Source organism: Equus quagga, chromosome 14 (assembly GCF_021613505.1).
Source record: "Equus quagga isolate Etosha38 chromosome 14, UCLA_HA_Equagga_1.0, whole genome shotgun sequence".
NCBI lineage: Eukaryota > Metazoa > Chordata > Mammalia > Perissodactyla > Equidae > Equus > Equus quagga.
This window is the reverse complement of record NC_060280.1, coordinates 96,338,253-96,356,714: the sequence shown is the minus strand read 5'-3', so window position 1 is coordinate 96,356,714 and position 18,462 is coordinate 96,338,253. Positions and strand designations below refer to the sequence as shown.

The window sequence follows — 18,462 nt, the reverse complement described above, 5'->3', positions numbered from 1 at the left end:
ACGAAGGAGGTGGCGCAGCGCATCACCGCGGAGCTGAAACGCTACAGCATCCCGCAGGCTATCTTCGCGCAGCGCATCCTGTGCCGCTCTCAGGGCACGCTCTCCGACCTGCTGCGCAACCCCAAGCCGTGGAGCAAGCTCAAGTCGGGCCGCGAGACCTTCCGCAGGATGTGGAAGTGGCTACAGGAGCCCGAGTTCCAGCGCATGTCGGCGCTGCGCCTCGCAGGTAGGAGCGCGGCGCACACCGCCCGACCCAGGGACTCCGGCTTGGGGCTCCCCAACACCCGGCAGGGTGCTAGCGGGGCGCCCCGGCCCCCTCCCCATGCCGCGGCCGCGCGCCCCGGCGGCCGGCTTAGGACTCCTTGTAGGAGCCTACGGCGTGATCTGAGTCCCTGTGCATCTGTACGTCGCCAAGTGGGAGAAAGGAATTGTACCACCTTCCCCCATAGTCCCCCTCCCCAGTCCCTCTGGAAGGGAGAGGGAGTCCCTGGGTCCTTTTAGACCGCTGGGAGGATCCCCCAGAAGCAGCCTGCAGGGTCGCTCATTGTGTGTGTGGTGTGTGTGGGGTGGAGGTGTTGCGCCCCAGACGCGCCGCTGCTGTCAGCGCGGGGTGCCACTCTCCTCCTCCCGAACAGGCCCGCGCTGCGCCTCCAGCCCCGGGGCAGAGAGCCGGGACCGTGCACCGGGCGCCGGCGCCGTGGCAGCCAGGGCCGGGCCCGCGCTCAGCCCCCCCGGCCCCAGGGCGCGCTTCTTTGTAGCTCGGCCTCCGCGATCGATAGCCCCCTCCCCCTCTCCGGCCGCCAGCAAAGGTCACCGAGAACGGGTGGGGGGCGGGGCTGCCCGGGGGGACCCTCGGCCCGCGCGGCCCGGAGGCCTTCACACCCCGGCTGCCCGCCCGCCCGCCCGCCCCGCGCGTTTGGTCCTGGCTCGGGCGCGCGCGCCCCTGCGGCCTGGCTTCTCCGTTGTTTCCCTCGTTTCTACCTCTTCTCTCTCTGTCGGGGCAAACTGACATCTATTTATTTTTCGCTTGCTTTCCGTTTTTCTCCTGTTCCTCCTCATTCTTCTCTTTCTGTGGCTCTCTCTTTCTGTCTCTCTGTCTCTGTCTCTCTCTCTCACACTGACACTCAACCCCCCACCCCCTGGGGACCCTGCTTCCTCCTACCTCCCAGCTGACAACAGCTGGGTCCACACTTGCCCCCAGCAAGGCGGCCTGGCCAGGCCCCCCTCTTCTGGGTGGGTACGGGGTGCAGGAGAGCCCCCAGCGCTGTTGCTGTGGGAGGCGTGGCTCAGGTGGGGGGGGTCTTTCCCTCATGAACTGGGGAGGGGGCTGCAGCCGCCCCAGCCGCGGGGACAATAGCTGCGGCGGGCTCCTGATCGATCGCTTCTCTGCGCACAGGGGCGAGTGGAGCGCACGGAGTGCGCTGGGGCTCAGCCCAGGCGCCGGGGAGCAGGGGGCAGGGACGCAGGCAGGGGGCTGGGGAAGACGGGGTGCCGGCTGGGGGACCTGGAGGGCTCCTGTATTCTTTCCTCTCCTCACACCCCCCACCCCCAGGCATACTGGACAACAGAGGGATTCTGCACTCGCATGGAAGCCTCAGTTTCCCCCTTCTGCAGAGTGAGAGACTGGCTGAGCCTCCTATGGGCTTCCTAGATTCCCCACTTTGGGAACAGGGAAATAAATTCCCCTCCGCACGTGGCAGGTGACCGAGCACGGAGGGAGGCCCTTGTGACATGTTAGGAATGGCAGCAGGAACCGGGACGGTCTTGTGTAAGGGCAGGCCCCGCTCTGTCCTGCTCCCCGTGACACACGCAAGGACACGGCTGTGCTGAGGGGACACGCGGTCCTATCAGCCCACAGCCCCGGCCTGCCGCGTGCAAAGTGGGGGACCTCCGGCCGCAGGGCCTTCAGTAATAAGTGGCATCTATTCGTCAGACTCAGCAACATGTGGCCTTTGACCTCTCACCATCCTGACCATCGTCCACCTCCTCCCCCCACCCCGTGCATATATTTCTGGGGACAGTGTGTCCAGTATGGGTGTACCCCAAAAAACACACCGCTTTCCATTTCTCTCACGGTCATGTTATGTATCCAATGTGCCCCTTCAGTGGCATTTGAATCGCACATTTCTCACCCAAAAGATAGGTCAGGGTGTGACAGAAGGACAAGCCACAGGAGAGAGGTCCCCATGGTGAGTATCCCAGCGCAGCTGCGTAGGGTGCCTGGACTCCCGTGGTTGGGCTTCCCTTCTGGATGCCGGTGGAATTATAGGTGGGGAAACTGAGGCCGAGTTTGCGTCCCCCCTCCCCACATCCCTGACTTCTGCGGCTCTAAGGAGCCTCGGTTTCCCACTTTGGGAAATGCGAGTCGGAATAGTGGCCGCCTCAGTGCCTCCCCCGGGGAAGTGCAGGGGTGAGCGGAGGGCTTGGCACGCGCCGAGGTCCTGGGGATGGTGAGCCGGGATGCTGCCCACGCCGTGACCCCGCCGACCCGCCTGGGCCGCCGCCGCAGCTCGGGCGCGTCCACACCGCGGGCTGGCCTGGGATGGGAGAGGCGGCCGGCCGAGGGTCGCGGGGTAATTAGGCGCCGGCCTCAGAGGCCTTTAGTTCCGGTCGCTGCGCAAATGAAAAGCGGTTAAGTGGCGGCAAATCGCGGCGGTTAGGGGGCGGCGGGGCGCATCCCCCTCCCGAGCGCGCCGCCCCGCACGCACCCGACGGCCCCAGGGTGCCTCCAGGTGCCCGACCCGCTCGCCCGGCGCTCGGCTCAACCCGCGGGGGACCCGCCGCGTGCCCTCCTCCCACGCCCCGCCCGCGCCCAGCGAAGCCGCCTGCGCGCCCGCCAGCTCTGCGCCCCCATCCCGCGCGCCCGCGGGCTGCCCGCTCGGGCCCATCGGGGTGTCCGCCCGGCGCTGGGGCCGGGAGAGAGAAAGGGACACGAGAGAGGAAGACACACACGCAGAGACGGAGAGAGACAGAGATAGGCAGGGAGAGACAGCGACAAAAACAGAGAAAGAAAATGGAGAGACGGCGGAGAGACGGGTGGCAAAACAGAAATGGAGAAAGAAAGACTAAAGGAGAGAGAGAGAAAGGGGGGGACGCAGACATCCCTCCGGGGCTGCAGCAGCCCCTCGTGGGGTCTACCCGGCCTGGGTCTCTCCCAGCTCCCCCCTCCTCTCTCCTTCCAGGATCTGGGGCCCAGCCGGGAGGGGAGAATTTCTTTGTTTCTTCCAACCACTGGAGAAATCTAGCCAGGTGGACATCAGAGTTCCCCACTCCCGGGCCCCACACCTGTCTGCGCTGCGTGCCTCAGTTTACCCATCTGTAAAATGTGTGTGCATTGGGGGAGCCAGGTTCTGGGTGCGACATTCTGAGATTCTGGCAAGGCCATCCTGCAGCCCCCCAACTGCACTGCCAGGGGGGCTTCGCCCCAATCCACCCCCGGGCTGCAGCTCCCCAGCTGCCTCCTCTTTGAAGCCCTCCCGGGCTGCATCTTGAACAGTAATTATGGGAGCGGGGCTGGGGGAGGGGCCGGCGGGCTCCTCGGCGGGGGCGGTGGTCGATGCATTCGAATTACCGTCTCTAATTCATCACCGCCACCGGGTCGATAGCTTTGGCCATCCTCAAATATTGTTTAAATTGCAACTCCGGAGGAAAAGAGTTTTTTGTAACGGATCAGAAAAAATATATATATGAAATAAAATATCAAATGGAGGCCATGGAAAGAAGGGCCCTTTCCCCCTCATCACCCACTGGTGAGTCCTGAGCCCAGAAGCCCCGAGGGGTGGGGGGGAAACTGAGGCAGGGGGAGAGGCCATTTCTGGAACCAAGTTGCCGATGGGGGCGGCGCAGGCATGGCCGACAGCAGGGGTGGCGGTGGGTGGGCAGCACAGTGGCGGGCGGCTGGGGCTGATGATGGAAAGGGAAAAAAAGGCAAGCCACCCCCCCCCCGTGGAGACAGGCCCTCCCCACCTCTCCCCCCACTCTGCAGCCACCATCCCAGACAGGGGGTGCATGGGGGCATCCTGAAGCTGAAGGGACCCAGCCCACAGGGTCCCCTCTGGTCATCTCACTTGGAGGGACGGCCTTCCATCCCCTCACAAGCATTCCAGACACCCCCCTCCCCACCAAAGACCTCTGTGCCTTCTGGAAAAATCTTACCTGGAACCACAGGAGGTTCACGCCTCTTACAGACGCCCCGCCCCCGGATAAGACATTCGAGCGAGGAGCTAGGAGGCCTGGGCCTCAATGGGAGTCAGTCACTGACGACCCTAGGCGAGGTCTGAGCCTCAGTTTCCCCATCTGAGAAAGGGACAGAGCCAGCCACCTGGCAGGTGCTTGCTGAGTTATCCTCATCAACCCAGCTCCCCCCCTCAGACCCTCACCTGCACCCTGAGGCCATGTTGCCTGGTCACCTCCACACACCATCTTCTCATCTTGCCCAGGGGTGGGGGTGGGGGGGACCTGGGGTCAGCTGCAGCAGCCTGTGCTCCACGGGACCACGGAGGGGGTCTGGAGAGGACACCCTAGGCCCCCACGGGGATGCACAGTTTGGGGGGAAAGTGTGAGGGGCTGTGTGGGTCAGAGCCATGTGGGGCTGTGCACGGCGTCCAGGGTGACCAGCCCCCTCCTTCCAGAGCACAAGACCCGGGTTGGGGCAGCCCCCGCCCCCTGCCCAGGTTCAGTGATTCTGGGGGCACCCCATGCAGAGGGGGAGGGCAGGGAGGGGCAGGGTCTGAGATGGGGAGTGGCCGGCTGGGGTGCCAGAAGCCCTCCCCTCCTCCGATCAACCCCCAGGGATGAGAGATGGAATCATCCAGAATGGCTTTTTAAGCCGGTGTGGTGCCTCCTTTACGGCCGAGCTGAGGCTCAGGACCAAGGCCAGGCGCTCACCAAAGCCCCACGCCCAGGGTGACGAGGCCCCAGGTCCCCTGGAAGGAGACGCCCTGGCTTCTCCTGCAGGAAATCAGATGCTGAGGTTCCCACCTCCTGCAACAGTGGGGGACACTCCAGGCAGGTGGCCCCGAGGGGACAAAGGCGGAGGGGGGCACTCAGTGGATTGAAGCCTGGGACAGTGGTGACTTGGGTGACCCTCTGGCAAATGGACAGTAGGGGCTGGGAGCCCGTGCTTCTCCTTCCGCCTCCTCCAGGGGCGACAGGCTTACGGGTCCACGTGAGCCCCCCCAGGGACCACCAGAGACCCTCGGGGAGGGTGTGTGAGGACCAGGTCCCAGCTTCCTCCCGTCTAACTCCAAGCCACCAGGATCGCCCACTCACCCTGCTTCTCCTGACGAACAGCCCCCTCCTGGACACCGGCCCTGAGGGTGAGCCTGGACCCAGCATTGTTGGCCCAGCCCCATAATCCCTTCCTGCCTGAGCGACAGGGATGGTCACCCCCACTTCACAGCTGACTCTCAGGGCGAGAGGCTGGAGCTGGCCTTTGGCTCCCTTATCCTGAAGTCCCCTTGGCCTAAAATCCTGGAACGAACCAAGAACTGGCCATTCTCCTCTGTGATCTCTCTCTCATTCTTGTGCTTCATCCCTATCAACCATCAGCACTCTAGTCTGAGTGACCCACTTCCTCTAGTCTGGCCGCCTCTTCCTCCTTGGGGGTCTCCAGGCTCCACTCCCACCCCTGGTGTCCTCCCCCCTCCAAAGCTGGATGGGGCTTTTTAGGGTCACCTTGGACCGGGTCCCTCCTCTGCCTGGCACCCCGCCGCATGGCTCCCCAGAACCCTTAATATGTAGAGGAGGTGCATAGGATGGCCTGACTTTCTGTCCTGCGTGGACGCGGGAGAGCACTCTGGCTCTCGTGGAGCCTGGAGGACAAAGGCTGGGAGCTGGGGCTGCCCAGAGCGGCTGTCAGGAGCGCGGCCGGGTGCTGTAGCCCGGTCTCTGGATGTAGCCGCGAGCCGGCTTAACCACGGGAGCTCAAGCTGGTTTGAATCAAGGTTTTAATTAAATATGGCCCGTGATCAATAAGGAAGGCAGCGCTGGTGGGGGAGGGGAGGGGCTGGGCAGGAGCCAGGCGCGGCCTGGGAGATACCCTCACCTCAGGCAGTCCCGGGACACCTGCGGCCTCAGTTTCCCCTCTGCCAAACAGGTGTAGACGTGGGTAGGGCTAGGAACCCGGGCTGGACTCTTTCCCTTTGGGCAGATGTGGGGGTGGGGAGGGTGGCTCAGTCCTACCGAGTCACGGGCACAAAGCCAGGGAGTGGGGCAGGGAGAGGCGTCCACAACGGGGTATACCGGCACAGGGACACAGTGTAGGCGGGCACGTTCACCTTGGACAAGCGCGCAGACTCCGCCGCAGGACCCGCGTCGGCCCTCGGCCCGGGTCTGGCGGATTCGAGGCGCAGGGGGCGCGGGGGCATCAGGAAGACCTCGGCCTCCTGCGCTGACCTCTCTGGCGGCTGGGGTCATCCGTGCGCTCCCACCTGGGCCCGCCGGACCACTTTTCCTCCGATCCGGGCAGATGCTGCCCGGCCCTCCTTCCTGGCGCTGGGGGATGGGGAGAGGGTCGCATCCGCCCACCTAGACGAGGGTGGGTGGATGGGGAACCTTGCGCCGGGCGTCTCCAAGCGCCGTTGCGCAACCGCTCGCGCGCTGGGGGAGATGTCAGTGCCTCAGTTTACCCCCCGCCAGGCGAATGCCGCCCCGCAGTGCCGGGAGAGCCAGCCTCGGAGCCCGGCCGCTGCCGCCGCCTTCCGCACGTCTCGCTTCAAACCCGAATGAATCCAGCGTGCACCCGCGGTCTGCGGCCTGGCGGCGCGTGGGCGCGCGCGGCCGGGTCTGGGGAGACCCTAGCCCAGCACCGCACGCCCGCGGCCTCCGAGCCTCAGGGTTCCCGGCGCGTGCTCCACAGGAGAGGGCAGCCCCCAGCGGGAGCCGCATCCCACCCCGGTGCGGAATCACATCCCCGCTGCCGGCGGGACGCCCCAGGGCGGCGTCGGTCTTGGTGCGCTCGCTGCGCGCGGCGGGGTCGCAGCGCCAGGAGCGCGGACGTCGGAGCGCGGGGTCCCCCGACGGACTGAGGGGGACAAGGGGCCCTCGGCTCAGGCTGGTGACCTTGGGCATGTCGCTTCCCCCTGCGCACCTCCGTTTCCCGAAATGGAGACCAGAATCTCCACCCCGCGGGGAGCACCGAGTGGATAAAGGAAAAGATCCTCCTACATGCAATCAGAGCGTCGCCAAAGCCTCTGCTTTCTCCCCCCGCCCCCACTTTGTTCCCGCTTCTTAAAAAATGCCGTCTTATTTTGTAAACGGTTGACACATTCGCCAGGTTCCAAATTTAACAAATTGGAACAAGAGAGCGTGCTCCCTTCTCCTCCTTTCTGCAATCCACACTTTCTATTTCTCCTCCTAAAGAGAGGTTGCGCGTAATCCAGCAGCTCCGAGTCCACGTTCTTCTTCTTTTTTTTTTTTCTGCTTTATCTCCTCAAATCCCCCCTGGTACGTAGTTGTATATCTTAGTTGCAGGTCCTTCTAGTTGTGGCATATGGGATGCCACCTCAACATGGCCTGACGAGCGGTGCCATGTCCGTGCCCAGGATCCGAACCCAGGGCCGCCGCAGCAGAGCGTGCAAACCCAACCACTCGGCCACGGGGCAGGGCCCCGAGTCCATGTTCTTTTCCTAACACACACAATGGCGAGCGCCGGATGGAAGCCGTGGGGACCTTCCACATCGGGAAAGAGAGTTCCCCCCGGGGTCATTTTTGCGGGCTGTATAGTATTCTTCTCTTTGGTCACCTCCCTCTCTCTTCAACCACCTACCAGCCCAGCGGACGTTGAGGCCGTTTCAGACGGTGGGCAGTCACCCTCGGGCCGCAGTAGACACGGCCGGGGTGGACCATTTTGCTCGTGAGTTCATCTGTGGATTAATTTCCCATTCACTGATGTCCCCGGTCACTCCCCCCTTTTCTGCGCTGGCCTCTCTGCTCTTTTTCTTATCACGGGTTCCTTTCCTGTCATCTTTTTCAAATCCATTTCCGACTGCCAGCCGCTGTGACTTCTTAACATTTTGTTTTTAAATAAAAGGTCTGTGTATGCGTGCACACAGGCGTGTGTGTGTGTGTGTGTGTGTGTGTGTGTGTGTGTGCACGCTAATGTGGTTTGCCCCCATGTGAAGGTGCCTGATGAGGGGGCGTCTCTGTGACTGAAGGACCCGGCATGAGAGCGGCCCCTGGACCCCGGTTCCCCAACCCCAGGTGGTGGGACTTCCAGATGGGCCCCTGGGAGGGGCAGCCGGCATCCTTGTGGAAACGCTCATTTCCCTGATAAGACTTTGAAAGGCTCAGAACTAATTTGAAAATGCGACCATTAAAATCCCATCAGGGGGAGCCGGGAAGGGCGGGAGGGAGGCTGGGCCTCTCTGGCAGGCTGGGCGCCAGCCAGGGTGGTTTGGAGGCGGGAAAGGGAGGTGTGGGCTGGGCGGGCAGGGGACGGGGAGAAGGGGCTGAGTGGAGAGGCGTCAGAGGCAAGTGGGGACACATGGAGTGGCTGCTCTGGCCTCCGGGGGTCCTCCCAGGAGATGACTCTGCACCCCCACCCACCCGGGGAACCCCTTTCCCGGCTCCCTTAGTGGTGCAGGGTGTGGATAAAGAGAGAGTCCACCTGTGTGCTCCGGGCTCCCCTCAGAGTGACTCGCTGTGCAAACTTGGGCAAGTCAGTCACCATCTCTGGGCTGGGGAGGCCATCAGGGGATGCTCAGGGCAGCTCAGCCCAGTAGGGACAAGCCCAGTAGGGATGGTGGGGCGTCAATGTTCCCCACATCTGGGGCCGGGCAGCTGGTGGTGGGGCGAGACTTGTCGCCAAGGAAACAGCTCATCATCCCAGCCGGAGGCCAGGCTGCGTATTGAATTGTCTGCTCCTCGAGGCCGGAGCTGAGCTCAGGTGGTGGCTGGAGCAGGGGACAGTGGCTCCAGCTCCCGCACCCACACGCAAACCCCATGCCCAGGTGGACAGACACCGTAGGGGGTGGGTACAGGCGCACGGTGCAGGGGGCACACAGACAAGAGTGGCTTAGCTGCACAGAGAGTGTGACACAGAGGGACGAGGACAGTCACTCAGGTGCCCCCACGCCGAGTTCTGGGGCCATCGTCCAGCTGTTGTCCTTCCCTGTCAAACCCAGCCTTCATGGGTTTTCACCCTCCCCATGCTGCTCCCACCACTCTGCCCGACTGTCCCTGACACTCGGGCTCGGTCTCCAGTCCACCTCCACGCCCAGGTCTGTCCCGAGTGGAGGCCTTGTGGACCCCAGCTGGGCTCATGTCCTTCCCCACAAATAACCCACCCATGTGCACCTCCATCCCCCCCCAACGGTCAGATGATCAGACGGGGGAGCCAGCAGCCCAGTTGTGTCACCTTCCGTGGAGCCGTGTGACGGTGAGAGTAACGTGTCCTCCACATCGGATGTGGCTCCGGGAGGCGGGGGCTGCGTCTGTCTTGCTCCCGGCTGTCCCCAGCAGTGCCTCGCACACAGTGCACACAGTAGGTGCTAGATAAATGTATGGAGGAAGGAAAGGAGGGATGAAGGGGTTGCAGGGTCCCCCTTTGGCGTTCATTCGGAGCTTGCTTCACAGGTCCTCATGTCCGCTGCGTGGTGGGACCATCACCCCCACTTACAGACAAGGTCATCAGGATCACGAGTCCCTGAGTTCACTTGATAAACTGGGAATCTGATGTCCAGAGAGTGTGCGCTCAAGGCCACTCAGCCTGTGGAGCCCAGCCCCAGCGTCCCCGTGGACTGGGAACAGCGAGGGGGCAGACGGTGGCCAGCCCAGGGCCAGGCAGGCAGATGGGGGCCATCCCCGGGGACGGATGGACATGGCTGCATCCTCCACCCTCAGACGCAGCGGCTTCCCTGGGGCGCCAGCCACACTCGCTGTCACCCCCCCGCCCCCGCCAGGTCACTCACGCCCTCAGTTCTTCACGCTGCATCCTCTGGTCTTATGTCCACTCTGTGTGTCCCCTGCCTGCCCGCAGCCAGCTGCAAACAGATGCCCACAGAGGTCTGCTGGCCCCCGGGGCTCCCCCAACACCCGCTGACCTGGCCATATGCTCAGGGCCTCTCCCTCCACCGCCCTCCAGGCCCGACGCTGCCGCTCACCTTGCCCGCCTGCCACACGGACGGCTCTTGCCATGGCTGCAGGTGTCCCCGTTACCTGCATGTGGTTTTTCTGTGTGTGGACCCCTCCCCCCATTGGAGCAAGGTGCACCACACACATCGTACACCCACATCCAGCGCCCTCCACCGCCAGGCACCTGTGCAGCCCCTCCCCCCCAGCACACCCAATGAGAGGGGAACAGAGGGACACCTGGGTGGTCAGCCCGCTCCAGCCAGGGATGGTCCAGGACAGGTGCAGCCGTGGCACTCGTCCCCCCACCCCCCAGCACCCAAGGCCACCTGCACAGCCACTGACCTCCTGTGGGACCCAGTGGGGAGACAGAGGCCACCACCTATGGGCGCCCCCCCCCTTACATGCCCTGACCACAAGGGGGCCTCTGGGAGAGGGGATAGGGGGAGGGGGAGAGGATGAAAGGGAACAAGAGCCAGAGGGGGGACGCGGGCGGGGGAAGGAGGAGGAGGATGGAAGGGGGAGGGGCAGACAGGCGGGAAGGAGGGGGAGGGGAAAGGAGGAGGGGGGAGGGGAAGGAGCCGGTGTCTGTCAGAAGATGGTGGGGAGAACAGGTGTGAGCCCAGCATCCTCCGTGCAGACCTGATTCCCTCTGATCCCCCCGGGATGAGGCCCCAGCTGCTCCCTGGCTGCCTCAGACAGGGTGCTCCCTGCTGAGGGCGCTCCCTGGGGTCCCACTGTCCTGCATGGTCCTCCAGGGCAGTGACTGGCTGGATGTCCCCCAGCAGGGCGCCCCTCACTGCCCCACCACCCCCAGGGGCATCAGTCATTGGACAAACACACCCAGCCAGCAGCCTCCTGTGGACCCACAGCAGAGGGGGTCTCAGGCCCAGGCCTGGTGCCATAAGGTCAGGACTGGGGGGTTACACAGGAGGGAGCCGGGGCTCTGCTATGGGTGAGGGGAAGGGTTTCCTGGGGGGAAGGGCCACTGCTGATGGGCCTTGAGGGATGTGTAGGAGTTCTCTGGCTGGGGCAGCCCAACTCCTTACTCCTGACCTCAGTTTCTCCATCCCTCCCCTCTCCAGGAAGATTCCAGGAGAGATGTGGACGCTTGAGGCCTGCCCTGGGAGGGGGAGGAACTTCTCGGCCTTGTGGCAAGTGGGCCCAGAGCCAAGCTCCTCCTAGGGCCCCCCGAGATGGGAGCTGGGAGCCTCGTCCCAGCCCCACCGTCATATTCAGGACTTTTCTGGCTAAACCCCTTTCCACAGCCCGCAAGGCAGAGACCATGATTAAGAGCAGGTTCCAGCTGAGCAAACCGAGGCTCAGAGGACCAAGACGATGCCGTGATTCACCCTCCCAGCCCCCAGAGGAGTCCAGGTGGCAGAGGGTGGCCAGGTGGCCCCAGCAACTTTCTAGAAAGGCAGGGAGCCGGAGGAGAGATGAGCAGGGGATCTGAAATGAAAAGCTTTTCATCTGGAACTTGAGAGCCCCCCAGGTCCCCTCCCTTTGCCCCCACCTGGACGTGGACCAGAGGACCACCCCTCCCACCTGGGGCCGCGCTCTGAGCTGGGGACAGCTGCCCTCTGCTGGTCACAGCAGGAACCGCGGGCCGCACCCTGCAGAGAGCCCATTAGCGCACTTGCCTGGGGCCGCAAGACGGGCCAACTGGGGGATGGGGTCTCAGTCTCTTCTGGATCCCCTCTATGCCCTCCCGGGGCCTTTGGGAGCCTCCAGGAGCCAGCCCCAGCCCCTCTGTGTCCCTTGGCTCCCAAAGACGGAGCTGCGGGAGAGACAGGCTGCGGTGGGGCACCCGGCGGCTCTAAGATCAGAGCCTCCCTGAGTAGGCGGGTCTCAGGCTTAGGGTCTCAGTCCCTGGGTCATGGAGGGCGGATGGGAGAGAAAGTTGGGCCCAAACCCTCATCGGCGGGGCCTCTGGATAGAGTGGGCGAAATGTCATAAGTGCTATGGGAAAAAGACAGTGGGGGGGAAAGTGGTCTTAATTTGGGGGTCCAGGTAGGCCTCACAGAGGAAGTATTTGCATAAAGACAAGGAGGAGGCAAGGGAGCCCTGAAGACACGTGGGAAGAGTGATGTAGGCGGAGGTGACAGCCGGTGCAAAGGCCCTGAGGTGGGACCCACGTGGCAGCGAAGGAGAGAGCCGGGTGAGAAGTGGTAGGAGGTGAGAGCAGAGAGGTGCCCAGAGGGAGGCAGGAGGGGCTGAGTGTGACGCGGAGGGCCCCCTCAGCTGGTGTGTGCTGAAGAGTGTTTGAAGGAGGCAGAGCGTCCCAATGTTGCGAATAAGGAGACTGAGGCCCTGCAGGGGGTGACTCCTCCTAGATCCCAGAGCCCCCCCCCCACCAGCTGCCCTGGTCACCATGGTGGGTGGTGAGGTCGGTGGCCATTCCTCATCCCCCCTCAACAGGCTAGGAGCCCTGGGGAGGGAACCCGGGGCTGAGTCCCCGTGCTGGGCGCATGTGAGGTGGACCCTATGATGGGGCTCGGTGGTGTGGATGAGGATCATGGAGGTGCTGGTGCAGGTGACAGTGGGGGAGGGGAAGGAAACAGAATAGATGGGGTGGTGGCGATGCGAAGAAAGGTGACAGGGTGAGGAGGGCAGTGGTGGCAGTGGGGATGAAGAAATGGAGGTGGTGGTGGTGTGGCAAGGGAAGTGAGGGTGGCTGTTGATAGAGGCGATGCGGCTACAGGTGGTGCTAATGGTGGAGGAGCTGATGGGGTAGAAGGGACACCGAGGGTGGAGGAGGTGATGGAGGAGGACATGATGGCAGTAGAATTGATGCAGGTGGTGGAGGTGGGAGTAATGGAGGTGATGGTGGTAAAAGGGATATTGATGGTCGAGGAGGTGATGATGGAGGAGGTGATGGAGGTGGAGATGATGCAGGTGGTGGAGGTGATGGTGGAGAGAATGATGAGGTAGAAGTGACACTGAGGGTGGAGGAGGTGATGTGGTAGAATGATGCAGATGGTGGAGGAGGAGGTGATGATGAAGGTGATGGATGTAGAAGGGATGTAGGTGGTGGAGGTGATGGTGGAGGACATGATGAGGTAGAAGTGACACTGATGGTGGAGGTGGTGAAAGTGATAGAATGATGCAGATGGTGGAGGTGGAGCTGACGATGAAAGTGATGGATGTAGAAGGATGCATGTGGTGGCGGTGATGGTTGAGGAGGTGACAGTAGAGGAGGTGGTGGAGGTGAAGGTGAAGGAGGTGACAGTGGAAGTGATGCAGATGGTGGAGGCGGAGGTGATGATGAAGGTGATGGATGTAGAGGGAGGCACGTGGTGTAGGTGATGGTGGAGGAGGTGATGGAGGCAGAGGTGATGGCAGAGGAGGTGATGGTGGAGGAGGTGACAGGGGAGGAGGTGATGGTGGTAGTGATGCAGGTGGAGAAAATGATGGTGGAGGAGGTGATGGAGGCGGAGGTGATGGCGGCAGAGGTGATGGAGGAGGTGACGGTGGCAGAGGTGACGGTGGAGGAGGTGATGGTGGAGAAGGTGATGGAGGCAGAGGCGATGGTGAGGAGGTGATGGTGGAGGAGGTGACGGTGGAGAAGGTGATGGAAGCGGAGGTGATGATGAGGAGGTGACGGTGGAGGAGGTGACGGTGGAGGAGGTGACGGTGGAGGAGGTGACGGTGGAGGAGGTGATGGTGGAGGAGGTGACAGTGGAAGTAAGGCAGATGGAGGGGGAGGGGATGATGAAGGTGATGGGTGTAGAGGGCTGCAGGTGGTGGAGGTGACGGTGGAGGAGGCGATGCAGGCGGAAGCCGCAGTGGCGTCCCCGTGGAGCGTCTTGGAAGCGGCGGCGCAACAGGAGGCTGGCGTTCGCTGGTAAGTGCAGGGCTCCCCGTGCGGCTCCGCCCCCAGCCCCGCCCCGGGTCGCCCTCCGCTCGGTCCGCAGTGGCCTCCAGGGCTGTGAGGGGCGATCCTGGGCCCAGGGAGGGATGCTGATGTGAGGGGGGGGAGGCTGGCGACGGGGACCGGGCTGCCTGCCCCCCGCGGGCACTCACACCTCCACCGCGGATACTGCCTCCAGGCCGGGGCGCCGGGGGCGGTGGGGGATGGAAGCGATGACAAAAGCTGCTCGCGGTAAACAGCTCCGACTGGAGCCGGATCGATTCGGGCTGCGAGGAGCTGTAATTAGATTGAACGCCGGGAAGGGGGGACGGAGCCGCTTTTTGCTGCGATCGACAAAACGCGAAGTTTCTTCACGACTCCGCTTCGCTCGGCCCCTCCCCCACTCGGCCTCTGGGGCCCCCACTGGGCACTTGATTGGAGAAGGGGAGGCGGCGGGGAAAGAGGAGACCCCCACAGCCTCCCTCCCTCCCCATCGGACTCCCGAGTCCACCCCGGCTCCCGTCCCGTGCTGCCTGCCGGGCACTTGCTGGGCAACCTCGGGCAAGTGGCTTACCTTCTCTGATTAACTAAGGAGAGAAATCCCTGCCTTATGGAATTATCCTAAGGATGAAAAGACAGGATACATGGGATGCTCTTTGGGGCTTTCTGAGGAGCGTTTGTATCCCCGTCTGTACTGTGAATGTCTGATGAATGAGAGTAAATGGCTAAGTGAGTGAATAAATGAATGAATTGAAGATTATAACAGGTGATCAAGAAGGGCCTCCTCTGGAACGTGAAGGCCTGGCTGGGGCTGAGTTCCAGGCCTGAGACCCAGCTTTCCCTTTGAAAGGATGGGGGATCTGGTCCCCTCCCGTGACCCTATCAGGGCAGCCAACTTCCGAGGAGGTGGGAGGTCAAGGCAGGTCCTCCCGTTTCCTTACTCGGATAAAAAACCAGCAGGTGGCCTTGCTCCCCCGTTTTGTACACAAAAGGCTGCCGGGCGCACGCTTCATCCTCTGGGTTTTGCCTCCCGGGCTTTCCGCATCCATACCACACCCTCTCCGTCTGTCAGCTTCTCAATAATGCTACAAACACAGCCTCCTGCCTCAATAATATTCAATATTAACATTATTGTGGTTTCAGTAGATACCGTCCACAGCTGAGCCACGTAACTAGGGTTCCATTTTCTTTCCTGCTCGACTCTTTGTTTTTCCAGGAGTTAATAGTTGCCAATCACAAATTCTTCTCACACTCCCCAACAAAATGCAAAACCAGCTCAATAGGATTTTGCATACTTATTCCCCACCCCTTGGTTTCCCGTCCCATCTGGATGGGGCTGCCTTCCATGTCCTTGGTGCCTTTGTCCCCGCTGTCTTCCGGGCTCTCCCCTCCTCAACACTCGGGGGACCCCTTTTCCCTTATCCTGGGTTGAATTACATTTCCTGACTCCCACACCTTTCTTTTTGGATTTACCTCCTCGTTCTGATGGAACACGTCCTCCGGTAGCTTTCTCAGAAAGGGTGCACGGAAGTCAACTTTTTGAGACCTGGAATGTCTGACTATGTCTCTGTTCCACCTTCATGCTTGGTGTTTGGCCGGGCGTACAATTCTAGCTGAGAGTAATTTTCCCTCCGAATTTTGAAGGCATTGCTGCACTGTCTTCTCCACCCCACTTCTTAGTCCTTCGTGGGTCGTCTGGCTCTCCTCTCTGGGAGGTTTCACGATCTCCTCTCTATTCTGAATCTCTCAAATTTCAGGAGGATGAGCCTTGGGCAATGTCTTCTCTCCATTCAATGAGCTGAACCCTTATGGACTTTTTTAAACTGGACTCTCGTGCCCTTCAGCCTTGGATCTTTTTTTTTTCATTATTCATTTGATCCTCTCTTCCTCTAGTTTGAACGGCCTATTTGATCAGATGACAGACCTGCTCACTCCTCCTCTCGCTTTGTCATCTTTCCCTGCCTTGCCATCTCTACACCTCCTTTGTTCCATTTCCAGGGGGATTGGCTTCACTTTGGGTTCCGATCCAAATTTTATTCCCCCTCTTATATGTTTAAATCCTTAGAGCATCGTCCTGCTGGTTAATTGTCCTTTTTATTGAACAGCATCCTGTTCTTGTTTCATGGATGCAGTGGTCCTCTCTTCTCCCTCCGAGGATATTAATTGCAACTTTGTCTGACTGGTCCGTTTCTTCTGAGTTCATCTTCCTCCTCTCCTCCTACCACTTTTCTCGTTTGTTCTCTCTCTCTCCCATTAGTGGCTTTTATAAAATGACCGGTAACCCCCAGCTGTCACCCTCATGTAATCATACAACCTGAAGCCGCCAATTAGAAGCCGGTGAGCTCCGGGTGAGGAGACGGGGAGTGAAGTGGTGCGTCCGTCCACACGGGGGAACCTGTTGTTCCTGAGAAATGAGCCACGGCCCAGGGAACATTCATTGATTCCTGCGGACGTGCGTGGGCATCGATCTGGCGTGCCATCTGGTTCGGACTGTTCCGGAACCAGAAAGAGCCAGCTCGGTGTGTGGTCCCAGCAGGCCACCAGGGCTGGCAGACGAGGACCGCTAGCACAGTCCGCACCACAGACCACTTCTGGGGAGGCAACCGTGGCGTGGGGGGCTCACGGGGAGCGGGATGGGCGGGCTCTCCATCACGCGCAGCCCCTGAGCGGTACGTGGATGAGAAATTGAGACGCTGGTAGAATTCACGCTGAAGACACAGCCTCCCCCAGCCCCTGGGCCGAGGTCACCAGCCCCAGCGGATAAGGCCCATCTTTTCTACCCACTGGCCTCCACTGCCTCGAGGGATGGGGTCCCATCTGGGGCTGGGGCAGGAAGGAGCCGGACCGAGGGTGCCAGCCCTGCTCTGCCACCTGGAGCTCCTACTGTTTGTCCCTCCTTGTGCCAGGTGGCCCTGGATCCTCCCCACTCCAGAGGGCCCTGTGGATGCTCGTGGGGGAGCCGTGTCCGGGTCTCAGCCCGCCGCTGGGGGGCCGGCTTGGGTGGGAGCTCAGATTTCAGAATCGGGCTGCGGACGCCAACGTCGGCCTGATACAGGGTCCCTCCAGTGGTGGGAGACCTCAGAGGACAGCCCAGAGAAGGAGGCCTGGAGTGTCCCTCGCTGCTGAGAACCCAGTTGTGCCATCACTCCAGGGGGAGGTTACTGGGGTTTGTGACTTGCCCCAAGGGCCTGTTAATTAACCGCTTCTCACCCAGGTCTACACTGAGTCAGATAACCCCCACGCAGAGTTTCCAGTCACTTCCCTCAACGCCCCCCAGGTGTGGGCTGCAGAAGGGAGTCGGGAGGCCAGCAGCACCAGCTGTCCTCTCCGCGGGCCCTTGGGTTGGAGAGGGGTTTGGGGATATGAGGCTGGGGAGGGGGATAGCCTGCAGAAGGAGGATGGGAGGGGGTGGTGACTCACGCCTGTGGCCATGTGCTCATACTGTGTCCCCTTCTTTGTCCCTCCCACCCCGCCTCATCTGCCTCCCCACACGCTGTCTGCCCTCCCTCTCCTTGTCTTTCTGGATGTCGCAACCGCCTGCTTGCTGCCTCCTGATCTCTCGCACGCGGCCCTTCCTGCTGACATTTCCGTCTCCTTGTCTGTCCGGCCCTCTCCCCCTGCCGTCTGTCCCCCATATTTCTCTTTTTCCTGGTGTCCCCCTCCTCTTCTCTCTCTCTGCTTTGGGCTGTGTCCGTCTTTTCTCGGGTGGCCGCCTTCTCCCGGCCGGCTGCGCGGTGGCGCTGTTGTCCCCCCCCCCCACCGGCTCGCCTTCCCGCGCGCGGCCCCTCGCCCGCAGCCTGCAAGCGGAAAGAGCAGGAGCAGCAGAAGGAGCGCGCGCTGCAGCCCAAGAAGCAGCGCCTGGTGTTCACCGACCTGCAGCGGCGCACGCTCATCGCCATCTTCAAGGAGAACAAGCGGCCGTCGAAGGAGATGCAGGTGACCATCTCGCAGCAGCTCGGCCTGGAGCTCAACACCGTCAGCAACTTCTTCATGAACGCGCGGCGCCGCTGCATGAACCGCTGGGCCGAGGAGCCCGGGGCGGCCCCCGGGGGCCCCGCCGGCGCCGCCGCCGCCACCTTCTCCAAGGCCTGAGACCCCGCCCCCCGCCCCACCCCCGGCCACGCGCCCTCCCAGCCTCGACGGGCCCGGGGCGCCGCCCTCCCACGCCTGCCACCCCACCCTGCCAGCCCGGAGACCCGCCCCGGGGGGGGGGGGGGCGCCTGGAGTGGTTGCAGTCCGGGGTACCCCACACCCAGGGAGGGGACGCAGCACACCCCCCCAGCCCAAGTGCACAAACAGGGCCCCCTCCTCCCTCCACTCCAACCCCCTCCAGGCCACAGGAAACCCTCCATCCTCCCCAGCGGGGAGGGGGCGACAGAAAGGGGCCCCCCAGCTCCCTCTCTATTCAGGATGCCCCCGGGGGGCCTCGAGGAAAACCAGGGCTCACCGGGTCGTCCCCCAAAGCTGGTCAAGAAGCACATACTAGAAATATAATCCGGGTATTTAAAAAAAAAAAAAGGAATTTTAAGAATAACCCC

The 18,462-nt window shown here is 62.2% G+C and overlaps 1 protein-coding gene across 1 annotated transcript in view; it reads left to right on the top strand.

The window, feature by feature from the left end:
• The window catches only part of ONECUT3 (one cut homeobox 3), a 21,475-nt gene extending 3,459 nt beyond the window's left edge, over positions 1 to 18,016 (top strand). Inside the window, exons 2-3 of the mRNA XM_046638330.1 lie at positions 7 to 226; positions 17,721 to 18,016. Coding sequence (XP_046494286.1) covers positions 7 to 226; positions 17,721 to 18,016 — 516 coding nt within the window. The remainder of the gene's footprint in view (positions 1 to 6; positions 227 to 17,720) is intronic.
• The last annotated feature ends 446 nt before the right edge of the window (positions 18,017 to 18,462 follow it).